Source organism: Chrysochloris asiatica, unplaced genomic scaffold, assembly GCF_000296735.1.
Source record: "Chrysochloris asiatica unplaced genomic scaffold, ChrAsi1.0 scaffold00001, whole genome shotgun sequence".
In the NCBI taxonomy this organism is placed as follows: Eukaryota; Metazoa; Chordata; class Mammalia; order Afrosoricida; family Chrysochloridae; genus Chrysochloris; species Chrysochloris asiatica.
This window is the reverse complement of record NW_006408519.1, coordinates 22,340,578-22,353,503: the sequence shown is the minus strand read 5'-3', so window position 1 is coordinate 22,353,503 and position 12,926 is coordinate 22,340,578. Positions and strand designations below refer to the sequence as shown.

General features: G+C 40.7%; 1 protein-coding gene across 2 annotated transcripts in view; it reads right to left on the bottom strand.

The window, feature by feature from the left end:
- Positions 1-12,678, bottom strand: part of MED30 (mediator complex subunit 30) — a 25,756-nt gene extending 13,078 nt beyond the window's left edge. The window contains exons 1-3 of one of the 2 annotated variants that reach the window (XM_006830665.1): positions 12,497-12,678; positions 5,642-5,800; positions 3,314-3,418 (exon numbers count right to left, since the gene is read on the bottom strand). In XM_006830665.1, coding sequence (XP_006830728.1) covers positions 3,314-3,418; positions 5,642-5,800; positions 12,497-12,670 — 438 coding nt within the window. In that variant the 5' untranslated portion in view covers positions 12,671-12,678. The remainder of the gene's footprint in view (positions 1-3,313; positions 3,419-5,641; positions 5,801-12,496) is intronic. The other variant, XM_006830666.1, reaches the window with a different exon arrangement.
- Between the last annotated feature and the right edge of the window lie 248 nt (positions 12,679-12,926).

Here is a 12,926-nt window from a genome sequence, read left to right as displayed (position 1 = left end):
TTTCATTATTATTGCCTTATATTAACAGTATCTATTAATCCAATCTTTTGTCTTTTGGGGCTTGAAACATTACACAAAACATCTGCTAGTGAACATCTAAGAATTATAACACCAGCAAATTATGCCTTGCAACACTGCATGTAGTTTGTATTACTAACAATTAACAAAAACCAAAGAACAACAAAAAATCCAGTCTCCAGTCCCACTTCTAAGGAGCATTGTGGCTGAACTTCTTCCAAAAGACAATTCTAGTTCTTTGGCAGTTCATGGTACTTTCAATATTCTTCACTTACATCATAAGTCAAATGCATTGATTCTGCTACTGTCTTCCTTATTCACTGTCCAATTTTCACATGGTTCCGACTCATAGCAATCCTGTATAGGGTTTCCAAGGAGTGGCTGATCTTCCAGTTAGCAGTTCAGTGCTTATCCTACAGCACCACACCAGGACTCCACATGTATATGAGGCCATTGAAAATACCATGGCTTGGTTAGGTGCACCCTAGTCCTCAAACTGACATCTTTAATCTTGAACACTTTAAAGAGGTCTTGTCCAGCAGATTTGACTAGTGCAATATGTCATTTGATTTCCTGACTGCTGCTTCCATGAGTGCTGATTGTGGATCCAAGCACAATGAAGTCTTTGACAACTTCAATCGTTTTTCTGTTTATCATGTGATTAAGGGGTCCAATTGAGAGAATTTTTGTTTTCTTTACTTTGAAGTGCAAGCCACATGGAAGGCTTTAGTCTTTGATCTTCAGTAAGCATTTTACGTTTCTTTCAGCAAAACAAGGTGGTATCATTTGCATATCACAGGTTGTTAATGAGATGTCCTTCAATCCTGATGCCAAGCCCTTCTTCATATAATCCAACTTCATGAATGATTAGCTCAACATATAGACTGAAAGGATTCAAACCTGGTAGATACCTTTCCTGATTTTAAACCATTCACTATCCCCCTGTTCAGTCCAAACAAACAGGTTCCTCATGAGCACAGTTAAGTGTTCTGGAATATTCCCATTCTTCACAATGTCATCTACATCTTGTCATGGTCCACCCAGCTTTTGTACAGTCAATAAAGGACAAGTAAACATCATTCTGGTATTCTCTGCGTTCAGCCAGTATCCATCTGATGTCAGCAATGATATCCCTCGTTCCACATTGTTTTCTGAACCCAGCTTAGATTTCTGGAAGTTCCCTGAATATTGTTGTTAAGTGCCATCAAGTCAGTTTCCCCTCACAGGGACCTTGTACAGTTTCCGAGGAGTGACTGGATTTCAACTGCCAACCTTTCTGCTCAAACTTACCTTGTGGCCCAGTGCTTATTCTACAGCACCACACCAGGACTCCAATGACTATATCCTGCTTGAATTTAAAGACTGGCTCAAGAACACTAATGAATGAAGACCAGAATTATGGGATGGCACCAAGAACACCATACAGGAAAAAAACAAAAGATCATTAAAAGCAGGAAAGAAAGAAAAGACAAATGACTATCAGAAGAGACTCTGAAACTTTCTCTTGAGCATAGACAAGCTATAGTAACTGAGCTAAAAGAGGAAGTAAAAGGGTTGAACAGAAAATATCAAAGGGCAACTCGAGAAGCCAAAGTCAAAATATTGAGTGATGCAGAAACCATCAAAAGAAGATGGAAGCAATAAACAAAAAGAAATGGTTGATGCTCAACAGTTTTGAGAAGTAGCTAATAATCAGAAATTGATGGTACTGAAGGAGGCAATCCAAGTGTATTGAAGTCATTGGCAAAAATAAAAAAAAGCTACAAGAATTGACAGAATACAAACTGAAATCTTTCAGGAAACTGCTGCAGCACTGGAGGTGCTCACTCATTTATGCAGGAACCTTGGAAGTCAGCTACCTGGCCAAATGATTGGAAGAAATCCTATGTGTGCCCATTCCAAAGAGAGGTGACCCAACAGAATGCAGAAACCATCTAACAATATCCCTGAGGTTGTTGTTATGTACCATGGTGTCAGTTCCGACTCATAGTGACCCTGCACAGGGTTTCCGAGGTTGTAAATCTTTACGGGAGCAGAAAGCCTCATTTTTCTCCCACGGAACAGCTGGTAGTTTCGAACTGCTGACCCTGAGGTTAACATGTAATATTTATTGCATGTTTTTAGGAACTTTATATATCCTTTGAATTATTCAGAAATTTAAAAATGTATTTTAGACATCAATGACATTAATTCTTACCTGTTTATTATTTACTACTGTGAATAGTATTTCTAACCATCTAATGGTTTAAAGCATTGTAATAGAATGGTAGTAATCTTTTTACCAAACTCCTTTATCAGAAATCTGAAGCAAAAGAGGGAAGCAGTACCTGGGAAGAGGATGGAGACCAGGTTTTCTTGTCCCCACTTCCCTCACTAAGTAAAGATTGGCATATGTTTAAATAATAAAGAAAACAGTGGGGATGTAAGGGGATAAATCATGAAAACAAGAGGGCGGAGGGATCAGAACACAGAACCAGAGACTACCTCCCTCCACGAGGAAGCGCAGCTCTGTATTAGAAGAGCACAAAAGGAAGAAACCCGTTTATCAAATGTCTTTTAGACATCTGAAGAAAAAAAACCCTTTCCTCCAATTACATACTATATATATAAATTCAATTATCTTCAGAAATTTCAGGCAAATGTTCTTTAGTTGCAGTGGGTTCAGTGTTAATATACTGAAGAATTTGACTAAGAATCTGGGGAGGGTGTGAGACAGTCTGGTAAGCTTTATTTATTGGGCTATTTTTATCAGGTCTTAGTGGGACTTATGTTTGTTTCATGAGAATTATCTGAGCATTATCTTCTGAACGTTTGAAAGCATTCAGCAGTAAATACAATCAAGTCAGGAATTTTGAGGGAAGGAGACAATGAGGCAAGTGATAACTTTCATAACTCAATTTCTTAGACATGCATGTTTCTCATTTGTACATTTTGATCAATTTCTTATACATTCATATTTCTTATTTGTATGTTTTAATCATTTGCTACTCCAAATATGCTATAAACTAGAAAGCTAGGATTCGGCCTAGGCATGACAACGTGAGTGGGCTGTGACTAAGGGTTAGGAAACTTTTCTAAGAGCTTTAGCGCATACATTTTGTGATGTTTTTTCAGACAATTCAGACAGCATTTCTGCCCACCTTTTATTTCTGGGTTATACTCTAAATGGTTTGTTTATCACAGAAACAACTTTAAGTATTTCTATAATTCAAATTATGTTTCTGAGTTGCATTAGATTCCCTTGGAACTGTTACTGGTAAATTTTAAATATAAAACATATAGACCCATAACTCACTTTATTTACTTCAGCAATCTCTCGTCTCTCTTCACTTGCAAAACGAGGCGGGCCAGCCCAATCATCATTCTTTGAACCATCCTCTTCCACATATGGAATAAGTTGCTGAGAGGGACAAACAAAAGTTAAAAATAAAAAATTTAATAACGTTTTACAATTAAAGCTTTAGACAATGTATCGGGAGTGCTGGTGGTGCTGTAGGGTAGCCACTGAACTGCTAATCAGAAAGTCAGCAGTTCAAATCCCTCAGGTACTCCTTGTTGTTGTTGTTGTTAAGTGCCGTCGAGTCAGTTCCAACCCATAGCGACCCTGTACAGGGTTTCCGAGGCTGTAAATCTTCAGGGGAGTAGAAAGCCTCATCTTTCTCCCGTGGAGCAGCTGGTCGTTTCGAACTGCTGACCTTGCAGTTCTCGCAGCCTGATTCCTTAACCACTATGCTACCAGAGAGCCTCCTTAGGAGAAAGATAAGGCTTTCTCTTCCCCTAAAACAGGGACGGGGAACCTTTTTTCTGCCAAGGGCCATTTGGATACTTCTAACATTATTTAATATAAATTTGGGGTGCTATGAAAAACACCGAGACTTACTGAATTTCGAGTCCCTTCTGCAGTTGCACTTGCAGGGCTGGACCAAATGATTTCGTGGTTTATAAGGCCCTAGGGCCGGACAGTCCCCACCCCTGTGCTACTTACAGTCTTGAACACCCAGTGACAGGGTCACTATGATTTGGAACTGATTTGATAGCACATAACAGCAGATAATGTGTTGAATAAAGGTGAGTTGTCATACTTTTCTTTTAATAGAGTAAAAATAAATTTCAGTTCAGGTGATGGACTGAATCATAACTTTACAAGTTTAAAATGTCCACACATTCTATACACTTTAGCTTTTAAGGTTTCTCTTCCTAACAGCTTTCATAACATTGGTTATCACAATTAAGTAACACCTTACATACACTCATTCACTCGGCAAATATTTAATTGCCAAATGCTTGGTGATGCACTGAAAATGATGACAAAGTGAAATATAATGTGATTTTCTTGCCCTAAAAAATTTATGTGTATCGGCGTAGACCCCCAAGACAGGCTTCACGTCATTGATACTGGAGAGAAACGTCATGGATGTGCATTATACAAATATCAGTAACTTGTCAGCTAGAGCCTCAGTATCTGTGCAAATTTCTAGATGTCTTAACTTCCTGTTGCTAGAATGCTAACTTAAGAAAAACAATTACATTAAAAAATGAAATTTATAATTAATTATGTATAATGATGTTTATTTGCAGTTCCTGGTACTTGAAAGAAAGCTTTTATAGCACATTCCTCCTCCTCCTTTCTTCCTTTTTTATTTAAAAACCTGTCCTGGTCTCCCCATCTGAATAAGAACCCTGGACTTCATACCTTCTTCCATCTACTACGTCCCTCTCTTGCTTTTTATCATCTCAGCTTCATGCAAGACTGATACTCACTTGCTGGCTCCAGTTCCTTACTTCTTGTTTATTCTTCAACCCACTGCAATCTGGCTTCTGGCTATAATCATTTCAGAGGAACCACAAAACATCCCAGTAGTCTTCCTTGAGAATATCTACTGGTTTCCAGTCCTCATTTTCCTTGACTACCCTGCAGCATTTGAGAATGGCAATTGATCTGCTCTTTCTTCAACACCTTTGATCACCTCTTCTCAGACTCTTGCAGATTACGTTTTCTCTATTCATCCATTATGTGTCAACTGCTCAAAAAGGAAGCACTGATCACATGAAATTTTTATAGTACACAGAACATCTTAACCTTTCCAGATGCCACTGCTGTTAAAAACATAATTTGTAAACAAGGAAGAACTGTGCACCTATAAAAATACCATACCTAATTAATTAAAATAATCTATATTCAAGATTAAATTTGGAGAATGTGTTTTAAATATAGTGATTCCACTGGATTAAACACCAAATGTGAAATAATGATGGGGACATTTAAAAAAAAAAAGGATTTCACAATACTCTTTAAAAGTACTAAAAATAATGCACTATTAATTAAAAAGAGATAATGGCAACATTGATAAGAACTGCCAGATACCCCCTTCTTTCTACCCTGCCCCCTTTCAAATATAATAATCACTTTAAGCCTGAAGGTCAGAATCTAAAAGAATTTTTTTAAATTAAAAAACAAATGAACAAACAACTTACTAATTCTGTATACTGTACATATCACAATTTCATCTGCTTTGGCCTAAGAGTATACTGATATAATTCAAGAGTTGGAAATATAGCTAAAACAGAGAAGGAAAAGGCTATTACATCTTACGAGCATTGTCCCTCTATCAAGAAAACTTGCCTCTACTGGGATGGGGTCCATGCCGCGGCAGTTTTCATTACATTTGTCATAGACCAATCTCAGCTTTCGGAAGAGAATAGAAAGTTGGCGAAGATGATCCTGAAGCTTTGTTAAGCGGTCTTGGTATGTTCCACTGTGGTACGTGACACCATTTGGCAGCTTACCAGGCAAAACAGAACAATAAAAACATAAAGTAATGAAAATCAAGATTTTCTGTAAGTATATGTAAAGCTAGCAAAACAATCTCTAAGCATTGCATAAAAGCAAGCTATTCCCCATATAACCAAGGGCAATTTTAAGAATTTTTTCTCAGAAAAGAATCCATAGTTTTCATGAGATTCTCAAGTGGCTATAAGATGCCTAAGGAATAAAAGAATACTTATCTAAAAGGCTTAGAAATACTCTTACAAGTTTTATGTTGTTGTCGTTAAGTACCGTGGAGTCGGTTCCAACTCATAGTGACCCTATGAGGTTTCCGAGGCTGTAAATCTTTACAGAAGCAGAAAGCCTCATCTTTCTCCCGCGGAACAGCTGGTAGTTTCAAACTGCTGACCTTGTGGTTCGCAGCCCGATTCGTAGCCACTACGCTACCAGAGCATGGGAAATATTCCATTAACTTCTCTCTTTCCATGAACTTTTGAAGGTCCCTAGTCCTGGTGTGGTGTTGTGGGTAATGCACCGGGCTACAAAGTCATTTGAACTGCAAGGTCGGTGGTTCAAGCTCACCAGCTGCTCCTTGGAAACCATATATAGGGTCGCTATGGGTCAGAATCAACTCAACGGCACTTGACAACAAGTGTTTATGGGGACTAATGGTGTGGTACTATAGGATCTGCACTGGACTGCGAACCACAATGTTGGCAGTTCAAACCCACCAGATGCTTCTTGGAAGCCCTTTACAGGGTCACTATGAGTCATAACCGACTCTTTAGCACTTAGCAAAAACAGTGTTTGTGGGGGATCACAGTGGCTCCACACAATAAATACTGGACTGTGAATCATAAGATCCACAGTTCAAGCCTGTCAGCTGCTCTGCAGTAGAATGATGGGGTTTTCTACTCCAGTGAAGATTTAAAGCCTCAGTATGCGTTGAAACCCACTCGACAGCACTTAACAAGTGTTTATGGAGTTTCAGCCTTCTGGATTAATGATACAGATCATGATTTATAAAATTCGAATATCTTAAAAGGTGTTTTACTAAGTAACTAGGTTATATGCAACCCATAAGTTTATGAAGAACTTCCTGTTATCACTGCATCCTCTGCTTATTCTATAGTGTGACACCAACACTCTAATAGCCACCATGTTGTTGTTTTTAAGTGTCTTCCAGTTGGTCCCATCTCACAGTGACTCTGTATAGGGTTTCCGAGGAGCAGCTGGTGGGCCTGAACAGCCGACCTTGTGGTTTGCAGTGCAGTGCTGATCCTATACCAACATTGCTGTTGTTGTCGTTCATCGGTGCCATTGAATTGGTTCCGACCCATAGCAACCCTGTATAGGGTTTCCTAGGAGAGGCTGGTGAGTTTGAACGGTCCACCTTGCAGTTCACAAGGTTGAGCATTTATCCTACAGTGCCACAGTAGGAGGGGGCCCATAAAAATGCAGAGTTTTAAGTGGCTGAAAGTCTAGTTTCAATTTACGGAACACTGACTAGCTTTGGTCAAGTCATTTTACATCTCACCGCTACCGATTTTTACTCCTTTAAACAAGAATGACATCCACCTAACATAGTAGTAAGATAAACAAGCATTAAAGGTAGGTTATCAAAATAATTCTGGAAAAATTGCATATCAAAAAGCAAACAAATGAACATGGATCCATACCTCTCATCATATAAAAAATTAACTTACTATGGGATCATAGAACTATGTGTAAAGTCTTCTAAAAGAGCCTGGTAGCAAGGCAGTGAAAGCATTATACTGCTAAAAGCAAGATCAGCAGTTCAAACCCACCAATTATTCCATGAGAGAAGGATGAGATTCTCTGCTTCTATACAGACTGACAGCCTTGGAAATGATATATGGTGTTGTACTGCGGTGGTTGTTGTCGTACTGCGGTGGCTTCTGTGGTGCAGTGATTCTGGAAGCTGTGCCACAGGTATTTTAAATACCAGCAGGGCACACACGGGGGACAGGTTTCAGATGAGCTCCCAGACAAAGACAGACTAGGAAGGAGAGATGGACTACTTCTGAACATTTAGTCACTGAAACCTTATGACTAGCAGTGGAACACTGTCAGTACCAGATTATTGAACATTGCACCATGACGAAGAGCACTGGAACATGGTCAGATATCAGGCCTGAAGAGGAGCCCCGCAGGTTGGAAGGTGCTCACAATACGACTGGGGAAGAGCTGCCTCCTCAAAGTAGGGCTGACAGTGTCGACACACACAGAGCACATGGAACCTTCATTTGCTGATGGGGAACAACTCAAAATGTATGGAAACAGCTGTAAACATCCATTAATAATCGGAACATGGAATGTATGAAGTATGAATCTAGGAAAATTAGAAATTGTCAACAATGAAATGGAATGCACACACATCGATATCCTCGGCATTAGTGAGCTGAAATGAACTGGTATTGGTTATTTTGAATCTGATACTCACATGGTATACTATGCTGGGAATGACAAATTGAAAAGGAATGGTGTTGCATTCAAGATCAGTCATGAAGTACAATGCTATGATAGGCTTATATCCATACACCTACAAGAAAGACCAGTTAATACCACTGGTATTCAAATTTATTCACCAACTACTGGTGTGGCACTGTGGGTTAAAGCACCAGATTGCAAAGCCGTTTGAGTCTGCAGTTCAAGTTCACCAGCTGCTCCTCAGAAACCCTAAGTGGGGTCGCAATGGGTTGGAATCGATTCCACGGCACTTAACAACAACAACAACACTAAAGCCACTGATTATGAAATTGAAGAATTCTACCATCTTCTTCAATCTGAAATTGATCAAACATGCAATCAAGATGTAATGATCATTACTGGTGATTGGAATGCAAAGTTTGGAAACAAAGAAAAGGATCAGTGGTTGAAAAATATGGCCTTGGTGATAGACAAGACGCTGGAGATCCCATGTTACAATTTTGCAAGACCAATGATGACTTGTTCATTGCAAATACCTTTTTAAACAACATAAAAGATGACTATACACATGGATCTCACCATATGCAATACACAGAAATCAAACTGTCTACATCTGTGGAAAAAGATGTAGGAAAAGCTCCATATCAGCAGCGAAAATAAGGCCTGGGGTAGACTGTGGAACAGACCATCAATTGCTCACATGCAAACTCAGGCTGAAACTGAAGAAAATGAAAACAAGTCCATGAGAGTCAAACTATGACCTTGAATATATCCTACCTTAGAGATCATCTGAAGAACAGATTTGATGCCCTACAGACTAAACACTGAAGTCCAGAAGAGTTGGGGTATGACATCAAGAATATCATACAGGAAGACAGCAAAAGGTCATTACAAATACAAGAAAGGAAAAGATCAAAATGGACGTCAGAAGAGACACTGAAACTTGCTTTCCGGCATAGAGACGCTAAAGAAAATGGAAGAAGAGGTACAAGAGCTGAACAGAAAATTTTAAAGGTCAACTAGAGAAGACAAAGTCAATATTATAATGAAATGTGCAAAGATCTGGAGTTAGAAAACCAAAAGGAAGAACATGCTCGGCATTCCTCAAGCTGAGGGAACTGAAGAAAAAATTCAAGCCTCGACTTGCATTATTGAAGGATTGGTCCATCTCATAAGCGATTATTGAATGATACAGAAACCATCAAATGAAGATGGAAGGAATACACAGAGTAATTGTACCAAAAGAAATGGTCGGTGTTCAATCATTTTAAGAGGTAGCTTATGATCAAGAGCCACTGATCCTGAAGGAAGAAATCCAAGGTGCACTGAAAACAATGGCAAAGAACAAGGCACTGGGAATTGATGGACTACAAATGGAAAATTTTCAACAAACTGATGCAGCACTGGAGGCACTTACTCAACTATGCCAAGAAATTTGTAAGACAACTACATAGTCAACTGACTGGAAGAGATCCATATTTGTGCCCATTCCAAAATGAAGTGACCCAAAGGGATGTGGAAATCATCGGACAATATCACTGATATCCCATGCAAATAAAGTTTTACTATGATTAATCCAAAAATGGCTGCAACCATACATTAACAGAGAACTTTCAGAGGTCCAAGCTGTATTCATATGAGGATGTGGAACAAGAGAGATCATTTCATTGCTGGCATTAGACAGATCTTGGCTGATAGCAAAGAATAAGATGTTTACCTGTGCTTTATTGACTATGCAAAGGCTTTCGATTGTATGGATCATGACAAGCTATGGACAACATTGAGAAGCATAAGTATTCTGGAATACTTACTTGTGCTCATGAGAAACCTGTACGTAGACCAAGAGGCAGTTGTTTGAATAGAACAAGGACACATCGAATGGTTTAAAATCAGGAAAGGTGTGTGACAGTGTTGTATTCTTTCACCATACTTATTCAATTTGTATACTGAGCAAATAATCCGAGAATCTGGGTTATATGAAGAAAAACATGGCATGAGGTTTGGAGGAAGACTCACTAACAGATGATACAACTTGCTTGCTGAAAGCTAAGAGGACTTAAAATTTTTACTGATGAAGATCAAAGACCACAGCCTTTGGTATGGATTGCACCTGAATGTAAAGAAAACAAAAATCCTCACCAGTGGGCCAATAAACAACATCTGTATCAATGGAGAAAAGACTGAAGTTGTCAAAGATTTCATTTTGCTTTTATCAACCATCAACACTCATAGAAGCAGCAGTCAAGAAATCAAACAGCCTATTGCATTAGGCAAATCTGCATCACAAGGCCTCCTTAAAGTGTTGAAGAACAAAGATGTCAGTTTGAGGACCAAGGTGTACCTGACCCAAGCCATGGTATTTTCAATAATCTCATATACATGTGACAGCTGGGCAGTGAATAATATGGAAGACCGTAGAAGAACTGATGCATTTCAGTTAAGGTGTTGGAGGAGAATATTAAAAGTACTATGGACTGCTAAAATAACAAATGGTTTGTATTGAAAGTGGTACAGTCAGAGTGCTCCTTGGAAGCCCTACGCAGCATTGCTGGCCAAACTTCACCTCTCGTACTTCAGACATATTATCAAGAGGGACCAGTCACTGTAGAAAAATACCATCTTTGGTTAAGTTGGACAGTCGGAGAAAAAGAGGAAGATCACCAACAAGATAGACTGGCACAGTGGCAGCAGCAATGGGCTCAGGAGTAGCAAGGATGGTGAGGTTGGCCCACGACTGGTCAGTATTTCATTCTGATGTGCATAGGGTCGCTATGAGTGGGTACCAACTCCATGGTACCTAACAGCATGAGTCAGAACCAACTCGATGGCAGTGGGTATTAGCTTATAGTACTAGGGGGAAAAAAAATGTAATAGAAAATCTGTGTGGCTTTGCATGAGGTAAAGATCTCACCAAAAGCAAAGCCCATAAAAAAATTACTAAGCTTGCTCCAACAAAACTAAATGTGAAGACAATGAAAAGACAAGCCACAGACTGGGAGAAAGTACTGGTCAAGCAAAAGCACAAACAATAACAAGGATTGGTGAGAATGTATAGAAATTAGAAGACTCAACTACAGGTCATGGGAATGTAAAATGATGCAGCCATTTGGAAAACAGTTTCTTAAAATGTCAAGCTAACATTTACCATGTGGTGGTGGTGATGGAGCTACGGCCGCTCCTTGGAGACCCTATACAGGGTCACTATGAGTCGGAACCAACTCGATGGCATTTAACAACAACAAAACTGTATTTAATACATGCTGAGAGAAAAGAATCAGACAAAACGACTACATACAATAAAACCTAAGGAATTTGGAACCTATGTGAGGTGGCAACGTGTCAAAGAAAAACTAAAATATTTCCAACATTTTCAACTAGTAGGGAGCAATGGAAGTGTTAAAGGTGCACTATGTAAAGGTGGAAAATATTTGAGACCCGTTAAAACACGGCAGTCCTGCCAAGTCCAGCTTTCAGAGGTCCCACTGTAGCATAGTTTCACGTATAGCGTTAAGGGGAGTCCTGGTGTGGATGCTGCTTAATGTGCTGGACTACAAAGTCGGTTTAAACAAGGAGGTCAGTGTGTCAGGCTCACCAGTCGCTCCTTGGAAACCCTATACAGGGTCGCTATGGGTCGGACAGGGTTGCCAAGGAGAGGCTGGTGGTTTTGAACTGCTGACTTTGTGGCGCTGCAGGATAAGTATGATGAGCCCTCGTGAGGTCAGCGATTCAAATCCACCAGCCGCTCCTTAGAAGCCCTATACGTGGTCTCTATGAGTTGGAATCAACTCGATGATACTTAACAACAAACTGTTCAGTGGACTTCTGGTGTGGCGCTGGAGGATCAGCACTGAGCTGTGAACCACAAGATCAGCAGTTCTATCCCATTAGCTGTTCCTCCTAGTAAACGCTATACAGGGTCGCTATCAATCGGAACAAACTCAGACACCCAACAACAGCAACCGGTCCATTGGTTATTGTTAACCGACATCATGTCAGTTATGACTCAGCAACCCTGGATAGGAGAGTGACTGGTGGGCTTGAACCGCTGACTTTACGGCTAGCAGTCCAGTGCTGATCCTATAGCGCCACACTTACAGCGGCACTAAATAAGAAAATACGTAACAAACGTAATCCATGGTCTACATGGCCCGATTCTCGGGGCTGACATCGCCCTGGGACACGTGAGTGGGAATGGGTGACCATATGCTGGAGGCTTGGTCCAGACAGCCCGCCGACGCCCTGGGACCCTGCCATTCCCACCTGCATGTTCCTCAGCAGCTGAAAGATCTCCATGGTGCGGTACACGATGTCCTGCACCGTCTCCTGACCGATCCGGCAGAGCGACGCCGTGTTGACCTCGCGGGCGGCCTGAGCCTGCGGGCCCCCGAAGGGCCCGGGCTGCATCCCCGAAGCCGCCAGCGGAGGCGTGGACATGGCGCGGTCGCGGCCTGGGGTGGGGGAGCGGGCCTACGGTACTTGAAGGGCGTCTTCTCTAGGGACCTCCGTCAGCCCAGAACCGAGGTACAGCAAGGCCTCAGCAAGCAGAGGAGCGCATAATACCCAATTTCAAAACAGCGGCCCAATTTCAATACAGCGACTTTGACTTCCGCCTGCCGTGACGTATCACGTCACCGTGACGCTACAGGCAACGCCCACTCGGCGTTCACCCGAATCAGCACTAAGCTGGGCG